The sequence below is a fragment of the Anolis sagrei genome, chromosome 2 (genome assembly GCF_037176765.1).
Source record: "Anolis sagrei isolate rAnoSag1 chromosome 2, rAnoSag1.mat, whole genome shotgun sequence".
NCBI classification, from domain to species: Eukaryota; Metazoa; Chordata; class Lepidosauria; order Squamata; family Dactyloidae; genus Anolis; species Anolis sagrei.
Window position 1 is genome coordinate 274,927,398 of NC_090022.1, and position 16,329 is coordinate 274,943,726.

Here is a 16,329-nt window from a genome sequence, read left to right on the forward strand (position 1 = left end):
CATTAACCTCACATAATTAAGAGTCTATCTCTTATTGCCCAGAATGAATCGATATTATCACCACGATTGACTTTCTATTTGAACCTGAGTTTCCCCTGTCCTTATCCAGTGGTTCCCAAACTTGGGTTCTCAAAGGGTTTTTGACTAAGGCCCCAGCTAACATAGTCAGTAGTCAGGAATTTTGGGAGATGAAGTCAAAAACACCTGAATAAGCAAAATTTGGAAATTATTGCAGTAACCATCACACCACATTTACTGTATGCTACCATCTTCTTCACTTCTTCTTTAAGTTGGTCAAAAATGTCATTCAGGCCATAAAGTACCCAATTATTTTAATTTTAGTTTTGTCTCCATGTTCACCAAGGGTGGTATAGTAGTTTCGATATTTGGGCTTCAACTCTGGGAGTCTATGGTTTTAATCCTTGGTCATAAGCTGACTCTCACAAGGCAAGTGAGACTGTCTCACTTAAGACAATGGTGAATCTCTGAATCAATCTTGGCAAGAAAAAAACCACGAGAGGGTTGCCAGATGCTGGAGTAGACTTGAAGGAACATAACAATTGTAATACATTACTTGTTTCAAACAGTTTAAACTACCTTTTTTTTTTGAAGTTCAAGGAAACTTTACCATTTAAAATAATAATCTTCTAAAGATTGTTTTAAAAATAGAATGTGGGAAGCATTATCTCAGCCACAAAGAGTCTTCAATTATAAAACAGCATAACAGTTTGTGAATAACAAAAACAGCAGGTGGGAGAAGAATTAAAGTTTTTAAGAAGGACTGAATAAATTAAAAGATATTCACTGGGCATCAAAAGTCAATATATTTGTGTCATAATCCACCAACTTCCTGCCAAGCAAGACTCAAAATGGAGAAGGAGGAGCCCCTAGGTGTCAGAAGAATCCAAAGGACTTAGGGGCAACCAGGAGTAATGTACTACTTGAGAAGCCCACGTCATTTAAAAGAATCAAAGAACATAGACCACAGCCTGCTCCAGCCTCACTCCCTCACTTTCATCAGCAGGACTACCAATATCATTCCAAATCCAGATTGTGATTACTTTCAGTCTCCAGTGGTTCCCTCCTTCCAGAGGACACCAACCATGGACATGTGCTACACTTCTATGATTTGTCTTCCCTGAATGAATTGGAGCATGCCTAACAATAGCATGAACCAATTCAATCAGTGGAATTTATCTACATGTTGATTAATCAATGATTGAGTTATTTGGTCTACTTTAGTTTGAAATAAAACTAACAGAATTCAATTCAATATGTTTATATTTTGTGTTTAAACACAGAAATAAATACAGAGAGGTATAAACATACACATACATGTTCACACATGCAGACATAATTATTTTTCTATTACATCATCCTATGCTTCATGAGTTTTCTGACAAAAAGTCCTGACAACTAAAGACATTTTACCTCCTTATCTTTGTTCATTACTGAAGGCAGAACACTTGGCCAGATGCAACCTTTGGTCTGATCCATCAATGCATGTTTTTTGTTGTGATGCAAGCATGAAAGCAGGAGCCATTGAAGGAATATTGCCCTGAAGACCAAGGACTCCATTCCGGTTCCATGCTCTGAATAAATCAGTGTCATTAACAATATTTTAAATATTTTCAGACATCTGTGGTTATTCTTATGGTTTAAAATAAATTTTATAGAAGGATATGAATCACAAGAAGTAACTCTGGAGCACCAAAAAGAACAAGTTTAAGCAAGAATCCCAATTAAATCTTTTGCTGTTTTTATAAAAGCCACTCAAAGAGGAACAGTGCTTTTATTCCTTCTTTTCAAAGAATATATGCTAGGATTGCCAATTCTACTGAGACAGAGAGAAAAGAGACAGAAAAATTGTTCTCCCCAATACCTTTATTTTTTTTAAAAAAAACCAATGATCAGCAAATTTCAAGGTGAATGAGACTTGAATATTGCAAAAATGGTTTCTGCTACTCTGCACTGGGAAAAAGTTATGTAACTGACTTTTTCAACATTGAAATGTGCAACACTTGCATGCATTTTTGCCTTTTGCTGTGGCAGCAGCCTCAAGCATGTTCAAAGGAAACTTAAGTTCCACTAGTAAGTTTTATTTCCAAGTCAATGGGCTAAAGATGAATAAATAAAACTTGGGTCTTCATATTCATATTTTGAGATTCATATCAATGGAACACTATAAAGTTACATATTTTGCACAACATTGTGGAATGACCCTTGATCTCTGCATGGGAGATTTAACCTGTACACTCTTTCTCAGTATGTAGGTTAAATCCATTGCATGTGCATGCAGAAATAAACTTGAAAAATAAACAGCAGAATTAGCCTAATGCTGTCTTTCTCTGCAAAGTGAGACTTTGCACCACCTCTATTATAAATTGTATTTATCTATGCATGTCTTCAAGATAAAAGACTTCAGAAGCAAGCTTACAATGGAAATATATCTAATCACAACAAGAGGCCAACTCCTACTATCACTTCTGTGCAAACACCCTAAATCCCCAGTGGAGAAAATAGAGAGCCAAGATTCAATGTTGGGTTGTATGATATAAATCTGCACACTGGAGTTATATATTACTGCTGCCATGCAGTTCTTGCATTGCATGGCAATGTTGAAGAACTAAATCAAGTTACCACATGTGAAACTGAAGGCACAATCAAATGCATAATACAATCCCATACACATCTCTACATAATGCTATGTCACTGAATGCACATACATGGTTACCCCAACATTTAACTATATTTGGCTTTTCTACATTGGACAAATATACCCAATCATGTTTGTAAAGGAACATATGTATTCGTAAGATGCCAAAAGAATCTTAGCCCAGAGCTCATGGGAAAACCAAAAAAGTCAAACCCTGCCCAACATTTTTCTACATGGGATGTGCCATAACGCCACAATCAGTACAAAGGACTACCACCTCACCCGCCTCATAGGAAACCTGCTACAACACAGGAGCTTTTTTGTTGAGTTCCAGGGCCGAGAAGCAGATGGCGGAAACAGAAGAATGGCCTGCCTCAGGGGAGTGTACTTGCGCCATCCATGTTCATCATCTACACAAATGACCAGCCACTGCCAGAAGGGACAGAGAGTTTCATCTATGCTGATGATCGTGCCATTACTGCTCAAGCAGGGAGCTTTGAGATGGTAGAACAGAAGGAATCCCACTGGAGCACTGCAGCGCACCCAAATACCTGGGAGTCACTCTGCACCATGCTCTTACCTACAAGAAGCACTGCCTGAACATCAAGCAAAAAGTGGGTGCTAGAAACAATATCATATGAAAGCTGACTGGCACAACCTGGGGATCACAACCAGATACAGTGAAGACATCTGCCCTTGTGCTGTGCTACTCTGCTGTTGAGTATGCATGCCCAGTGTGGAACGCATCTCACCACACTAAAACAGTGGATGTGGCTCTTAATGAGACATGCCGCATTATCACGGGGTGTCTGCACCCTACACCACTGGAGAAATTACACTGCTTAGCCGGTATTGCACCACCTGACATCCGATGGGAAGTTGCAGCCAATAGTGAAAGGACCAAGGTAGAGACATCCCCAGCTCATCCCCTGTTTGGGTATCAGCCAGCACATCAACAACTTAAATCTAGACATAGTTTTCTAAGATCTACAGAGACACTCGCTGGAAAACCTCAGCAAGCAAGAGTCCAAAAGTGGCAGGCTCAAACCCAGAACCTCAACCAATGTCTGATACCAAATGAGAGACTCCCGCTGGGCACACAGAGGACTGGGTGACTTGGAAGGCACTGAACAGACTGCGCTCTGGCACCACGAGATGCAGAGCCAACCTTCAGAAATGGGGCTACAAAGTGGAATCCTCAACATGCAAATGTGGAGAGGAGCAAACCACTGACCACTGCTGCAATGCAACCTGAGCCCTGCCACATGCACAATGCAGAAACACCAGAAGCACTCCAAGTGGCCAGATACTGGTCAAAGGACATTTAATTAACTACTAAACTCACAAATTTTGTATTTTGTCTGTTTGTTTGCTTTGTTCTGTTAGAAATGTAATATAATTGACTGGTTGCCCTGACACGACAAATAAAAGTACAATGGCTTACTGTGAATCTGCAACTGGGCTTCAAACCAGAACTTGGAAAGTCTAAGTTCTCCTTTATATAGTAATTGGAATCTATTATTGAGTTAATATCAATGACATGCCATGAAATTCTGTAGAACAAGAAGTGGGTGATAAACCTGCAGCTCAATCCATTCAGTTTTTATCAATAGGCAACTACCTATTGCTTACTGAGGAAAAGAATCTCTTCCAAAGTTGACTTGTATTCCCAATTAAAGATGGGAAAGAGCTTCACAATACATTATATGGTTGCATCATTGCCATATAATATTTATATTTTAAACAGATGGTTAATTATTCCTTTACCTGCCCACCATAGTAAAACTCTTCTGAGTCATTGTCTCCTTCTGAATCTTCTTCAACTGCACTGCTGTGCCTTGATTCCTAGTGAAAAGGAGAGACAGGAAAAGAAGATAGAAAAATAAAATTTATTGAATAGTTTGCCATTTTCTTTTTCATTTGGGAATTATAGACCCTGAGAAGCTGGCTAAGTGCTGGTCTAGATTGCGCAAAAAAACCCCCAAACAAACCCAAAACCCAATCCCAGACTTATCCTTAATGGAAGACTAGATGTCTCCATGAGGCGCAATAATTTCCAATGAGTATTTCAAGATTTCTTGTTGTTGTTTACATCAGCTTTACCATGATTTGGCCTACTTTGGACGAAGCCAGGGGAAACTCTGGAGTCTACTGAAAACTCTAGAGCAGTGTTTCTCAAACTGTGCTCCTTCAGGTGTTTTGGACTTAAGCTCCCAGAAATCCCACCCACCAGCTGTTAGGAATTGTGGGAGCTGAAGTCCAAAACTCTGCTTTAGAGTATGTCTGAACTTTGGGCCAATTTAGACATGTCCAATTCTGTCAGATCCACTAACCGGACTGGGCAATGGTAGCATCATGGATGATCACTCTTTCCCTGTGTTGATCAGTGCAAGGTAATGGATTGTGCTCATGTTACTATGGCCAAGCAATTGCAAAGCTTCATTTATTTATTTATTTATTTATTTATTTATTTCTTGCATTTATTGACCGCCCCTCTCAGCCCAAGGGCGACTCGGGGCGGTGAACAACAACAAAGAAAGACAGTATACAGTAAATCACGACAATACAAACCAGACGATTACAACATAACACATACCTATACTAAAAATCCGCTTCGTCGAGTCCTGGGGTCATAGCCAAAATTCATAATCCTAGTTCATTCCAGTGTCATTCCAAGATACACTCAATTGAAGGCCTGCTCGAAGAGCCATGTTTTTAGGCCCTTACGAAAGGCCATCAAGGAGGGCGCCTGTCTAACTTCAGCAGGGAGGGTGTTCCACAGCCGGGGGGCCACCACCGAGAAGGCCCGCTCCCTCGTCCCCGCCAGACGTGCTTGTGAGGCCGGCGGGATCGAGAGAAGGGCCTCCCCGGATGATCTCAAGGCCCTCGTGGGCTCGTAGGCCGAGATGCGGTCTGCAAGGTATTTTGGGCCGGAACCGTTTAGGGCTTTGTAGGATAACACCAGCACCTTAAATTGGGCCCGGTAGCGAATCGGCAGCCAGTGGAGCTGGGACAGCAGGGGCGTTGTATGCTCTCTGCGTCCTGCTCCCGTTAACAACATGGCTGCCGCGCGTTGGACTAGCTGCAGCTTCCGGGCCGTCTTCAAGGGCAGCCCCACGTAGAGAGCGTTGCAGTAGTCGAGACGGGATGTGACCAAAGCATGTACCACCGTGGCCAAGTCAGACTTCCCAAGATACGGGCGCAGCTGGCGCACGAGCCTAAGCTGTGCAAATGCTCCCCTGGTCACCGCTGAAACCTGGGGCTCCAGGCTCAGCGATGAGTCCAGGGTCACACCCAAGCTGCGAACCTGCGCCTTCAAGGGGAGTGCGACCCCGTCCAGCACAGGCTGTAACCCTATACCCTGTTCGGCCTTGCGACTGACCAGGAGTACCTCTGTCTTGTCTGGATTTAGTTTCAGTTTGTTCGCCCTCATCCAGACCATTACATTTGAGCTCCTGGCTATTCTTGTACTAGTGCTGATGTCAGAATGAAGCACCCTCATGACCAGTAAGGAGCAATGGGTCTGAAGTGCAGTCTGTTGTATTTGCAGATATTTTCTGTGCAAAACAGAGCCCTGATTTTTCAATGCTTTGGTTCATATAGTGGGTTTTAGATATGACAAGGTTTCCCTGCTTCAGAGGTTGAGACTTAAACCTTTTCCTCCTTGCACGTGGAGTATATACACTTACTGAACATAAGAATAGGGCTTCATTGTTACACTGTCTTCTGAGTACCTGTTCAAATCAACAATGCCAAGCACACAAAATGAAGAGATAATAGTTGCTTAGCTTGATAGCTGAAGCATTTTTCAGGTTCCCCTTAGCAACCATGTGAGCTTAAGTAAAAGCCTATATACACCGAAGGTGTTTTGTATTTCCATACCCTATTCTAGCACAGGCCTGCACATCTGACAATCCACTAGGACAAAAATAGCACAAAGACTGTGTGGGCAGGAGGCACAAGCAAGATAATAAGCTCCTATTGGGATCCACATTGAGCTTGCTGGATCAGAACTTGTACAGGGCTGCCTTAGAAATTACATCAGAGCAAGGAGGGAGAACATTTTCTCTTCCAAACAACTACAATTCCCATTGATTTCATCTGGCAAGGCCAATTGTCAGAAATTGTGAGTACTGTAATCTAAAACATCGACTCTTAGAATCTGTATTTCTGGTGGAAATATAGAGGTCCATGGACCATTTCCTGGCTCCCAAGATCCCGTTGGGACTAGAGAAGTCTTCAAAAAAATGCCAGAAGGCACTTCCAATTTTGTAATAACACAGCTCAAGATACAAAAACTCCTAGGAAAATGTGTATGTATTTAGAATCCACACAAACATCACAACAATTTATATGGGTTTCCTTATAATTTGGAACACAGCAACTGGTGGTTTCCAAGTCAGTGGTACAATAACTTTTTCAAAGTTTTAATGCAAACATTAAAGAAACTATCCAGGGTTCTGAAATTATTTGGGGAATAAGATTCAGTTTAAAATTCAGAATGGAATTACCACTCACTGACAGGAAATGACCAGCTACCAGGGTTGGACCCCCAAAATTCTAGATGATATTGAAGTCCCCATAGTCCTGCTTTTCTTATGCAGAGATTCTCTACCTCTGTGGAGGTAGAGAAATGAAAAGGTCAGGCAGTATTGCAGGTATTGAGTTATTACATCTGGATATAGTTATACATTCCATGAGTGCCTTCCATTTGGATCACTGTAACACATCCTTGGAAGCAGTTCAGAAAACTCAGTGTGTCCAAACTGTTGTGGCCATGATGTGGCCAAGGCTAGACACAGGGAACATATAACACCCCTGTTGAAACAGTTTCACTGGCTACCAATTTTTTCCATGAAGAATTCTAAGCCCTGCTTATGAACTTTAAAGCCCTTGACATCTGGATCCAGGCTATCAAAAAGACTCTACAGCTTGAGCATCCCTTATCCAGAAATCAAAAATTCTCAAAAATTCAAAATTGTCCATATGTGTGAGATAGTGACGTATATTGCTCTCTGGTGGTTCAAGAACAAAATTATTTAAAATATTAGAATCGCAGAGATGGGAGAGATCATAAGGGTCATTCAGCTGAATGTCCTGCAATGCAGGAACATGCAATCAAAGTGCTTCCAACAGATAACCAAACCAGACTCCATAAGAAAAGACTGATGGCATTAGGTATCTTTAGCCTGGAAGAGATAAGATTAAGATGCACCATCTTCAACCATTTAAAGGGCTACCATGCAGAAGTTGGAATAAATGTGTATACTGCTGTTCCAGGATGTAGGACTCAAACCAATTGATTCAAAGTACAAAATTCTTGCCATTGCCTTGGTACAGGGACTAGATCATCATTAACCATGAATGTATGATTACAAATTATCTGAGCAAACAGATAGCTACCCCAATTCATAATTGCATACATGGTGTAAGATAGATGAAACAGTCTGAATACATGGACAGGTTGAAATTATCTATACCAGTGATGGGCACTCTGCAAACTGCACACCACATGGTGCCTCGAGACACCCCTGCCACTTTCAAATCATGCTGCCAAATTTCAGCAAAAAAACGGGAAACTCCATTTAAATTTCACAATGTAATGAATGAAAAGACAGTGACCCACTCTGGCTCCTGAAGAATGAAACCAGGCCCTGGAGTTGTTCACCCTTTCTCAACATGATCATAGTTGAGGCTGCTAGAAAAGTGTGTAGACATGGCAACTGTCCAGTATAAAACCAAGTATGAAAAAGCTACGAAGACAACACATCATAATTACCCACTCTAGCAAACAAGAGTATACACCAAAGGTCAAATCTGAGCAGTAAACAAAAAGCACAACACAATACTTTGGGTTTATTTTTGGGCATGCAGTGCTTCTGTCAGCAAGATTGAATACATATGTAGTGAACTAAGTAAGCATTCAAACTTATATCTAGTTCATGCAAATATATATAAATTCTAGGCATCAAATTTGATTTCTGTAGGACCCATGGCTTTGACTGGAATTTAGATTCTAGGAAATTAAAAATCTGCTTTTCCACTGCTGCATTTAATATAGCCAGTGCTGGAGAAACTGTTTGCTTATGTGTTTTATCTATTCCTTTATTTGGAAGGAATCTTAGTATTTCTATCATCGGTAGATAGGATAATCAGGGGACTAATGTTTAAATAAGGTTCCATAAACACTGCGTTACATAAGATCCACAGAGATTATAACTAGCAATGCCTGATCTTTGATGTTTAGATAATTACTACACTATTCTCTATATTATAATCTTATTGCCTGTATATCCTTTTTGACCAAAACCATGTTGATTAGATGATTATACACACTTCATTCCTGTCACAGATCTGTCACTGAATGGAAATCAGCATGGTGAATTGAAGATGGGTGTCTGAAGGGAATCTGCTCAAAATCACATTCTGTTTCTAGGCAATCACCACAATTTAGGAGTATTATTCAATTTTTTTAAGTTGTCTTCAAAGTTCATGCTTTCTAGTTCATGTGTACAGACAGGAAAACCATGCTGTTAGGCACTATTAAAGAATGGCCTTTTTATATATTAGAAAAATCAGCAATTTTCAGAAAAAGAGTGGGATTGATTTTATTTTAATACTTTATTTTCTCCTTACAAATGGTCTCAACGAGAGTGAGATTTATTTTATTTTCTCCCTATAAATGACCTTAACAAAATATAATAATGTTGTAACATTTACAGTTTTATAAAATGAGGGAACTGTTCCAAAGAAAGCAGTGGCTCCCAGCCTGTGGTTCATGGACCATATGGAAAATATGGTACACGGCCTCACCAATACTGCACCGTTGTCTTGAAACCACTCAGCAACAAGAGCGACTAGTATCACAAAACCCTCTTATAGTGCCGAGGCAATGGGGATGTTGGAAGGGGAGAAGCTGACTACCCACAAAAGATTAGAGGTCGTGGTGGGAAGGAGGAGATGCGGGAAAAGGAGACCTCAAATTCGGCCAAATTCGGACCATTTATCTATAATCAAAATTCCAAATCGGTCTCCTAAGGTAAATTGGTGTAACCAGGTGAGCGGACCCTCCGGTCTGAAGGTGGTGCTGTTGAACGCCAGATCTGTCAACGGAAAAACGACCTGGATCCAGGACTTAATCCTGGACGAACGGGCAGATCTGGCGTGCATCACGGAGACCTGGTTGGATGAAGCTGGAGGAGTAAATCTGACCCAGCTTTGTCCTCCGGGTTTCTCCGTGCAGCACCAACCTAGATCCGGAGGGCGGGGAGGCGGGGTCGCAGTGGTCTATAGGGATTCCATCCATCTGACCAGGTGCCCCATCCCGCAGACCGCAAATTTTGAAAGCGTCTACCTGAGGGTGGGTGACCGGGACAGTATAGGGATTCTAGTTGTGTACCGTCCACCTCGCTGCACTACAGTCTCCCTACCTGAGCTAGCGGGGGTGGTCTCGAGCCTGGCATTGAAGTCTCAACGGCTTCTTGTGCTGGGAGACTTCAACGTCCATGCCGAGACGACCCTCACAGGCGCGGCTCAGGACTTCATGTCTGCCATGGCAACCATGGGGCTGTCCCAACAAATATCTGGCCCCACCCACTGTGCTGGACACACATTGGATTTGGTTTTCTGCCAGGGATGGGAACAGGGTGGCGGTGTGGAGGAGTTGTCCATCTCTCCGTTGCCATGGACCGACCACTTCCTGATCAGATTTAGGCTCACTGCACCCCCTAACCTCTGCAAAGGTGGAGGACCCATTAAGATGGTCCACCCCAGGAGACTGATGGATCCGAATGGCTTCCTGACGGCTCTTGGGGATTTTCCCGCCACCTCGGTAGGTGACCATGTCGAAGCCTTGGTGGCTCTCTGGAATAGGGAGATGACCAGGGCTATTGACATGATTGCTCCGGAACGTCCCCTCTCAAGTAGCCGAGCTAAACCAGCCCCTTGGTTTACTGAGGAGCTGGCAGCTATGAAGCGAAGGAAGAGGGAACTAGAGAGCGTGTGGCGTTCGGAACCGAGCAAGTCAAACCGAGCACGGTTTGTGTCCTTTCTTAGGGCATATGCCGTGGCAATAAAGACCGCAAAGAAAACTTTCTTTGCGGCCACTATTGCGTCTGCAAAGAACCGTCCGGCGGAGCTGTTTCGGATTGTCAGAGGCCTTTTAACCCCCACCTCTGCAGGTGGGAGCCCTGACAATTCGGTCGCGCGCTGTGAAGCATTTGCTCGGTTCTTCGCAGACAAAGTCGCCTTGATCCGTTCTGGGCTGGACGCCGCGTTAGATGCAGACTCTGTGGATGTAACGAGAGCACCTGCTTGTCCTATTTTGTTGGATTCTTTTCAGTTTGTGAAACCCGAGGATGTGGACAAGATACTTGGAGGAATGAGGCCCACCACGTCCATCCTAGACCCCTGCCCATCCTGGCTTCTGAGAGAGGCCAGAGGGGGATTGGCCGAGTGGGTAACAGTGGTGGTGAATGCCTCCCTCCGGGAAGGCAAGATTCCAGCGAGCCTAAAACAGGCTATTATAAAGCCGCTGTTGAAGAAGCCATCACTGGACCCCACTAAATTGGACAACTTTCGGCCTGTTTCCAATCTCCCCTTTTTGGGCAAAGTCATGGAAAGCGTGGTGGCCTCACAACTCCAGGTATTCTTGAGAGACACGGATTATCTGGATCCGGCACAGTCTGGTTTCAGACCGGGGCATGGTACCGAGACGGTCTTGGTCGCCTTAGTGGATGATCTGCGCCGGGAGCTAGACAGGGGGAGTGTGTCCCTGTTGGTGCTCCTGGACCTCTCAGCGGCCTTCGATACCGTCGACCACGGTATCCTTCTGGGGCGCCTTGCGGAAATGGGTCTTGGGGGCATTGCTTTGCAGTGGCTCCGGTCATTTCTGGAGGGTCGCACCCAGAAGGTGTCATTGGGGGACTCCTGTTCCGCACCACAACCGTTGACTTGTGGGGTGCCTCAGGGTTCCATACTGTCCCCCATGCTGTTTAACATCTACATGAAGCCGCTGGGTGAGATCATCCGGAGTTTCGGGGTGCGGTGTCATCTGTACGCAGATGATGTCCAACTCTGTCACTCCTTCCCACCTGCTACTAAGGAGGCTGTCGAGGTCCTGAACCGGTGCCTGGCCGCTGTAACGGTCTGGATGAGGGCGAACAAACTGAAACTAAATCCAGACAAGACAGAGGTACTCCTGGTCAGTCGCAAGGCCGAACGGGATATAGGGTTACAGCCTGTGCTGGACGGGGTCGCACTCCCCTTGAAGGCGCAGGTTCGCAGCTTGGGTGTGACCCTGGACTCATCGTTGAGCCTGGATCCCCAGGTTTCAGCGGTGGCCAGGGGAGCATTTGCACAGCTTAGGCTCGTGCGCCAGCTGCGCCCGTATCTCGGGAAGTCTGACTTGGCCACGGTGGTACACGCTCTTGTCACATCCCGCCTGGATTACTGCAACGCTCTCTACGTGGGGCTGCCCTTGAAGACGGCCCGGAAGCTTCAGCTGGTTCAGCGTGCGGCAGCCATGTTACTAACCGGAGCGGGTAGCAGGGAGCACACAACGCCCTTGTTGTCCCAACTCCACTGGCTGCCGATTTGCTACCGGACCCAATTCAAGGTGCTGGTCTTGGCCTACAAAGCCCTAAACGGTTCCGGCCCAAAATACCTTTCTGACCGCATCTTGGCCTACGAGCCCACGAGGACCTTGAGATTGTCTGGGGAGGCCCTTCTCTCGATCCCGCCTGCCTCACAGGCACGCCTGGTGGGGCTGAGAGATAGGGCCTTCTCGGTGGTGGCCCCCCGGCTGTGGAACACCCTCCCAGCACACATCAGACAGGCGCCCTCCCTCATGTCCTTTCGAAAAAGCCTTAAGACCTGGCTGTTCGAGAGGGCATTTAATTAAGTGCTGAGCAGCAACATTACGGTAATGAGAACTGGAATGGTATAAGGAAAATGAGACTGGCTATGATTCCACTAAGAGACGAAGCGGATTTTTATGTAGTTTGTATTTGTCGTATAGTTATATGTTGTTGACACTGGCCTTTGTAACTGTCTTTTTATGTGTACTGTACACCGCCATGAGTCGCCCATAAGGGCTGAGAATGGCGGTTAATAAGTGCATCAAATAAATAAATAATAAATAAACCTCATCAACTCTAAATTATTAAATATGGTTTTCTGTGGGTGAGCAAATGGCGACTATTGGATGGCATATGTTCTGTACCAGAAACTAGAGCTGATGTGGTCTATCCAATGCAATTTTTTGAATCAGTATCCCCACATAACCAAACCAAATCTAAAGTTGACCAAAAACCGATTTGTAACTCTTTTGGTACTAATGTTGGAGAGTGGTCCTTGGTCAAATAAAGGTTGGAAGCCACTGAAATAGAGTATCACTACAGGTGACTGAGGCTCCTTCTATACTGTCCTTATATCCCAGGATCTGATCTCAGATTATCTGATTATCCCAGATTATATATCACTGGAGACTCATATAATCCAGTTCAAAGCAGATAAACTGAGATCAGATCCTAGTATATAAGGAGAGTGTAGAAGGGGCCTGAATCATGGAGATTATTATTATTATTATTATTATTATTATTATTATCTTTATTTATACCCTGCAAAATCTCCCGAAGGACTCAATGCAGCTTACAAAGGCCAAGGCCACCAACAAAACAACAGCATACAAATATAACAGTAAAACTCATAAAGCAAATAATAAAACATCAAGCAAAACAATAAAACACTAAAAACAATAACACCATGACACATTTAAAACCTAAGGCCGGGAGAAATGTAATAGACAAAATTTTAAAAGTGCTGGACTTGACAGGTGATATGTCGAGGGAAGTGCAATGTGCAGACAATCCTAAATTTCTGACAAGGTGCATTTGGGACATGATGCACACTGGAAAGGCACACTGGAACAGCCAGGTCTTCAGGCTCTTCCTAAAGACTGCCAGTGTTGGGGCTTGTCTGATGTCCTTGGGGAGAGAGTTCCAGAGTCGGGAGGCCACCACAGAGAAGGCCCTGCCCCTCGTCCCCACCAGACGCACTTGCGACACCGTTGGGATCGTGAGCAGGGCCTCTCCAGATGATCGAAGGGAACGTGTGGGTTCGTATATGGAGATGTGGTCATGCAGGTAGGCAGGTCCCAAACTGTTTAGGGCTTTGTAGGTGAGCACCTGCACCTTGAATTGGGATCAGAAAATGAACGGAAACCAATGGAGCTCCTTAAACAGGAGCTAAATGTAACTAAATGTAACTCTTTCTCAGTTCTTACCAAAATTGGGATTTTTTTCATATTTTTCCAGGTATGGCTGTACTTGTTTATTGTTAGTTTTTGGACCTGTGTGTGTGTTTTAAAAAAAGCCCTTTCCCAACTATCCTAAGTCAGTCTGGGAGCAAAGGTTGGAGCTCTCAGAGAAAGAAAAACCTGATACTTCTGGGGATGCAGGGTGTTATCTAAATTGATGGGCTATGCAGAGTTTCAGGTAAGCTATTTCTTCAGTTCTACCTGGAGGTGACAGGGAGTAAAGTGGATTTTTGTATGCAAACATATGTCCTATGGCGTATCTCTGAAAATGATACTGACCTAGATTTTGGTCTGCAGTACTAGAAATTCATGCAGAGAAGGAAAAGAAAGCAGATTTTTGTGTCACCTTGAAGGCTAACACATTTATTCTAGTTTCTTCTTTTAGAAACAAGATCATCTAATCATCAGGAAGAAATGCTTGGTTTACAATGATTGACAGTTTGTTTATACAACCAAAATAATAGAACTGCAATTGTGATAATTTCCTCTTTTGAAAAAAAAAATGAAGATCTTCCTTGGGCCTAAAACAGTGCAAGAGAGTGAAAATATGATAAATATTTCTTCCAGAACAACTAGAGAAGATTGAAGAACATTTATCTGCAAAAACTGGAATTTTATTTGCAGTGGGGTTACGGGGGAGCTAAAGTAGCCCCATAGCCTCACACAGTTGCCACCCACCTCACAAATGATTGTGGTGCATGTTTAATACGTTTCATTCCAAATGCTGGACATGCGGACCAGCATATAATTAAAAAATGATGTCTTTGTTTCACAAATGCCTCCATTCTTGAACCCAAAAAAGGAAGGGGGCAAGTGTCCTCCACATTGGCCTCTACACAAAGCAGGATACCACACTGGATAGGTCTCTGGTGTGATCCAACAAGGCTCTTAAAAGTATATGTATTTGTGTACATATTTATTTTTGAACATGAACATGTATGTTTTGGGCATATATTTAAAATTACAAACCCATTCTTAGAGGTTTTTACTCTTATGAGATAGTGCATGTACAAATCCAATGAGCATCAGATTGCCTTATTCACTTCAGTGGCACAGTCAACGGTGTGGCTTTTAAAAGTTGAGCGCACAATCCATTAGATAAAGGCCAATGTCTGAGTATTTTTGTGGCTATGTCAACTTGGAGAAAGTGTATTATCCAGCTCTCCATCTTGTTATAGTCTTGTCTCTGCTCCGTTAGCTGAAAATCATTAAACAGTGCCATACCTCTCCATTTTCTCTTTGTAACTTCGATTTTATGGATAAACAACAGTTGACATCACTGGTTTTTCGTAATTCTATAAAAAGGGGGAGAAAGAAAGAAAAAAGAAGACAAAGTTAACAGGCAGGAAATGCAAATTTATTTTTAGTCTGTGATACTACACTTTGATATAAACAGAACAGAACCATAACTTGTAGATGTTATTATTTGCCATTGGCTTAACTTACATGAAGACCCATTTATTTCTCTTTTTGTCAGTCTATGGAATCTTGAGAATGCTCCTCCACTGAAACATTTTAAATGAATTGATATTCTTCCTATAGCATTTTCACTGTCTAGCTTGAACAGCTATGCACAGAAACTGGAAATGCAATTGATTCTGACTTTGATATTTAACCATTTTTCTTTATACTTCAAAATCTCATTTATCTTTACACTTGGGAATCTTATCTAGAACCATAACTACAGCATACAACAGTACTGTCTGTCCATCTAGCTCAGTTTTGGCAGCAGAATCTCTGCCAGAGGCTTCAGGTATCTCTGGCAGAGGTCCTTCACACCACCTACTGTCTAATTTGTTCAATGAAAGATTCCAGGAGTGAAATCTGGGAACTTTTGGTACGCTCAGCATGTACTCTGTGAATGAGCTATGACCCCCCCCCCCCCACTTTCCAAACCAAAATACTGAGTTATGTAGAACACAGGGTTCTAGAACATATGACAAGGCCACTCTATAGCAGTGCATAGAAATAGGTTTTGACCAATACAAAATGATGAGTAATTGGTTCAATTCGCCAATAACTATGGTATGAACGACTTTACTTTATTACTGTAACCTGATCATTTTATTATTGTAATTGTGGTCTAATATGTCTTGAGGATGCAACAAAGTACATGGGAAGCAGGTTTCTTCTGTATCAAAAGCTAGTGGCTTGTAGTACTCATGCAGATGTACTTACCCAAAACAATTAAAAGGTTGCCGTTTTGTGTTTGGGCAGATCTTTTTTTATGTATTGGAGAAACAAGATGGGTGTTTTTTTAAAAATGGTAACTACAATGGTAAACAACTATGCTGAACCTTGGAACTATTACAGTAGTTGATTTCTTTTTTTCCAGATAAGCTTTCCAAGGGCTCGT

General features: G+C 43.0%; 1 protein-coding gene across 2 annotated transcripts in view; it reads right to left on the bottom strand.

Moving 5' to 3' along the window:
- The window catches only part of PARP8 (poly(ADP-ribose) polymerase family member 8), a 204,734-nt gene that overhangs the window by 64,173 nt on the left and 124,232 nt on the right, over nt 1–16,329 (bottom strand). For both annotated transcript variants that reach the window (XM_060761469.2, XM_060761468.2), the window contains exons 5-6: nt 15,198–15,268; nt 4,424–4,501 (exon numbers count right to left, since the gene is read on the bottom strand). In XM_060761469.2, coding sequence (XP_060617452.1) covers nt 4,424–4,501; nt 15,198–15,268 — 149 coding nt within the window. The remainder of the gene's footprint in view (nt 1–4,423; nt 4,502–15,197; nt 15,269–16,329) is intronic.